This window comes from Gavialis gangeticus, unplaced genomic scaffold, assembly GCF_001723915.1.
Source record: "Gavialis gangeticus isolate Ggan-Ray unplaced genomic scaffold, GavGan_comp1, whole genome shotgun sequence".
In the NCBI taxonomy this organism is placed as follows: Eukaryota; Metazoa; Chordata; order Crocodylia; family Gavialidae; genus Gavialis; species Gavialis gangeticus.
Window position 1 is genome coordinate 25,224,767 of NW_017729026.1, and position 3,956 is coordinate 25,228,722.

General features: G+C 44.2%; 1 protein-coding gene across 1 annotated transcript in view; it reads left to right on the forward strand.

Annotated features, from left to right (window-relative positions):
- Positions 1-3,956, forward strand: part of LAMA4 (laminin subunit alpha 4) — a 264,483-nt gene that overhangs the window by 112,360 nt on the left and 148,167 nt on the right. The window contains exons 7-8 of the mRNA XM_019520073.1: positions 2,723-2,874; positions 3,057-3,167. Coding sequence (XP_019375618.1) covers positions 2,723-2,874; positions 3,057-3,167 — 263 coding nt within the window. The remainder of the gene's footprint in view (positions 1-2,722; positions 2,875-3,056; positions 3,168-3,956) is intronic.

Below are 3,956 nucleotides of genomic sequence, written 5' to 3' on the forward strand. Positions count from 1 at the left end.
TGGAGGAGGACCATGTGACAGCCACAATGGAGAATGTCTAGCAGAAAGCCTTGAATCTCCTACAGGAATAGACTGCCCAACTATCGGTAAGCAAAACTGCTTATCACCCAAACTAAACCATTACCTAACCTTAACATATAGTACACTGTAAATATAAGTTAAGAGTTTGATTCTACAAGGAGCAGAGCATCCTGACCCTGATGCAGCAAAGCACTTAAATATTTTTAAGTGCTACCCTGAAACTGTCCAGGAAAAACAATTATTCAGAGCTGTGCACAGAGATACCTGAGCTACTGCTAGCGTCAGGAGAGCTCTGCTAAGTCACTCTATGCATTCAAAGCTGGCACAGATGCCTCTACATAGCATTGCTTTGGGGCATTAAGTGAATGCAACTTGTTGAATTGTCTTCTCTGGGACTGCTTGTGTGCTTGAACATGTGCTTGTTTGACTGAATAGCTGGAAGGAGCCTGGTTCTGTGTTCCAATGTGATAGACACTGCCCTGGAATGATTGGAACCTGGGTTTCAGCCCTTTTCTTCCCCTCAAAGGTATTTCTCCATGTTGCATCTAATCCTCATTAGTTAAAGCAGATAGACTAGGAGTAGGCAAAGTCCAGCCCACAGGCCAGACTGGACCCATGGCAGACTCCATTTCCCAGCAGCCCCCATGGCAGCAGCTCCTTCTGGCTCCTGCCAATGGACCCAGCCCCACTGCCTGGGCATCCTGCCCCATCTGCCCTGCATGCACCACCAGGGGTGGGACCCATGTGAGCAGGGCACACAGCTGGGCAACTGGAATGATGCTGCTGCTGGGAGCAAGTTAGCTCAGTGGGACCAGGAAGACCATGGGATCTTGAGAGGCTCAGGGCCAAGGCAGAGCCATGATCTGGTGCGTGCACATCCCTGCAACAAGTGCAGGTTTCGCGACCAGGGGCATGCAGGCGGCAGATCACAACTCTGTCCCAGCCCTGGCCCTGCACTGTCACCACCGTAAGATCCTGGTCCCAGCCCCAGAGCAGCTCCCCAAGCAGCTGTGCGACCTACCCATGCTGCTTCCAGATGGCCTCTATAGAGACCCTGGGAGTATGGGGACATGACAGTACAGGGCTGGGACTGGGGCTGGGGCTGGGGCTGGGGCAGAGCCCCAGCTCTGCATCCCTGCGCTGTCACAGCCCTGTGCTGTCATGGGCCCATCACTCACGGGGTCCCCATGAAGACCATTTGGGAGCCATGCAGGTAAGGGCTGTTGGGAAATGGAGTCTGGCTGCTGGCCAGATCTGCCATTTTGCCCACCCTGAGATAGACTGCAAAGAGGTAGGAGAACATGAGCTACAGTCCTTCACCTCAAGCCACAGAGCCTCTGCTCCTGGCTCTGCATATCTTACCCTCTTGGCTACCCAGTCAATCTGCTACACCAGGAGGGATGGAGGATGTTCTTGGCACCGACAAACCCATGGCCTGGTCATTAAGGGAAGTGTGAATTATGGGCTCAGACCTTCCCAGGGGTCTGGCTCTTGTATCTCCCACTCCCTGGTAAACATCCAGGCCACTAAACTCCTGAGCTAGTAGAATGTTTTTCTGAGCAGCTAGTCATCCCTAGCTTTTCTCCAGTCACCTTTCTGGGGATTAACACACAGTCATGTACCTACCCAAATAGAGTAGCATCACCACAAAGCATGGCTATAGCGAATCCATGCTGAGCATACTCAGAAGAACGAGTCCTAGCTGAGCAGTTATTAACAGGGTCTAAAAGCCATGCAAGGGACAAAAAATGCACCTCACAGCTATATTTAGAGGTGTAAATTACACTTAGTTTCCTATTGGAGAAATAGGATTTGACTCTCCAGTACCACTATGTTGTAACTGTTGGTAAATGCTCAGCCTCTGATGAAGTAGGCTGTTGGCTACATAAGCTTTTGCATCTCTGAATGAGTTAATCTTTTAAGATGTCACTTTACCCTGCCTCCTACATACTGTGCAGCACAGAAGGCATGCAGTGCAGCCAAAAGAAAGTTGACATTTTAACCTATACTTTTTCTCAGAGTTCTTTCTATTTCTCAGAGTTCTTTCTAATGCTCATGTATTGTTCAGGTAAGACTCTTTGCACATATTAATGATTTCATAATTAAAAATGACATAGTATTTTTTAGAGCAAGAGGCATGGCTATATTAGAGATCTAGGTAACCATAATACAGATATATTTATACTGTGCTTTCAAGAACTGACCTTCTAACTGAATTGTCAATCCAGAGTACAGCTGCTGTAAATGACTGCTAGTCAGTGAGCAGGGAGTACATCCTAATTCTGTTATAGCAATAAATATTAAATAAATGTTTCTATGCTGTAACAGGATAAAGTGTGTGAACTGACCCCAGTTTCTCATTCTCTGGGTCACAAGCACGTTGAGCCTTTAGGGAAAAGCCAGGAAATGCCTCATATGACCCCTCCCACTGTTCATGGAGCAGCCTTGACAGTTTTCTCAAACCAGGCCCATCTGGTCCTCCTCAGCTGGAAGCTTGGTGCCTAAACTGTGGGACTTTGAAAGTGGGTGGATTAAAATGAAGAAAAATGGGTGTCCTTGGGGCTCCATTAATAAGAAAGAGGAGGGTCTCTTGGGGTAAGAAATGCATGAACTGAATTTTTAAAAAGAAGAAGGAAAATGCTTCCTATTTAACTGACACTGTTCTTAAAAGAAGAATGACCCTATCTTCTCTTATTGTCAGACTGTGATAAATGCATTTGGGATTTGACTGATGACATCCGATTATCAGATCTGGCTATAGATCAAAGCAAATCAACTTTGCTGAGCATTTCCACTGGTGTCGCTGCTCACAGACGCTTAAATGAACTGAACTCAACCGTTTCCCTCTTTGAGGTACCAATTTTTGTTGGGTTTACTTTAATATTAACCCACCATTGCTTCTGCATTCGTATGTGCTTCAGTCCCCCTTCACTACTTCTGAAGCCCTTTGCTGCTTGTACTATGGCACAGAAAAACTTGATCTCCAGCTGCACTGAGCTAACACTCTTTCTAAATAAAAATCTCTTTTCATGCAGATGAAACTGTCAGAAAAAGAAAACCATTCTGAACTTAGGAAGATCCAGATGAATAATGCTGAGACTGAAATGAACAATCTCCTTGAAGACATAGAGACACTTGATGTACAGGTGTGTTTGCAGTTCACTTTGTGTCTTTACAGTACAGTATGAGAAACAGGTTTGTCCTATTCTCTATAAGACCCTAATGGAATGGAGAAAGGACCTGGAAGATATTTGGTAGATGTTTTGAAATTAAAATGTACTAATCTGGGAATTAGAACGGACATATCCAGTCTGTTGCCCTAAAAACGTAGGAGGTAGAGCTTCATTCAAAATCCCATAAAGTTAATGAGACATTTTCCACTCCTAAGATCATAGTTTCACATACAGTTCCCTATAGTTCTCCACAGAGGCCACAGTTACTAAACTGGTACTGCATTTGATCTGAGGTTGACATCCTGCATTTTCATTTCAAATTCTAATTTATAATTAAGTAAAGTAATGAAGATTAAAGTAATTTGGATGTATTTTTTGGATGTTTGGAGTGTATGTATTTTACATGGATGATCTCATAAAATTTAAATAAGCCTGATTAAATACTTCAAAGTGTGTTTCAAAACCCTTGGTTAAAAATGGTTTATCGGGTACCTACTGAGATGAGTGTCTGATCAGCACTCAAGATATGTTTTGACACAATTATAATCATAAACTCTTTATCTATGTTCAGTTGCAAGACCATAAAATTGGGGTTGTATTCTTGCAGCTCCTACAGCACATTCACTGCAACCTAACACAGCATTAACATAGAAATGGGTTTCAACTGCAGTCAAGAAAATGTAAATGAAATCCCAGGAGCAGGAGCCTCTCACATCTTAGTCCAAGGCCAGGTACAGACATTACACTTTTACCAGTATAAGT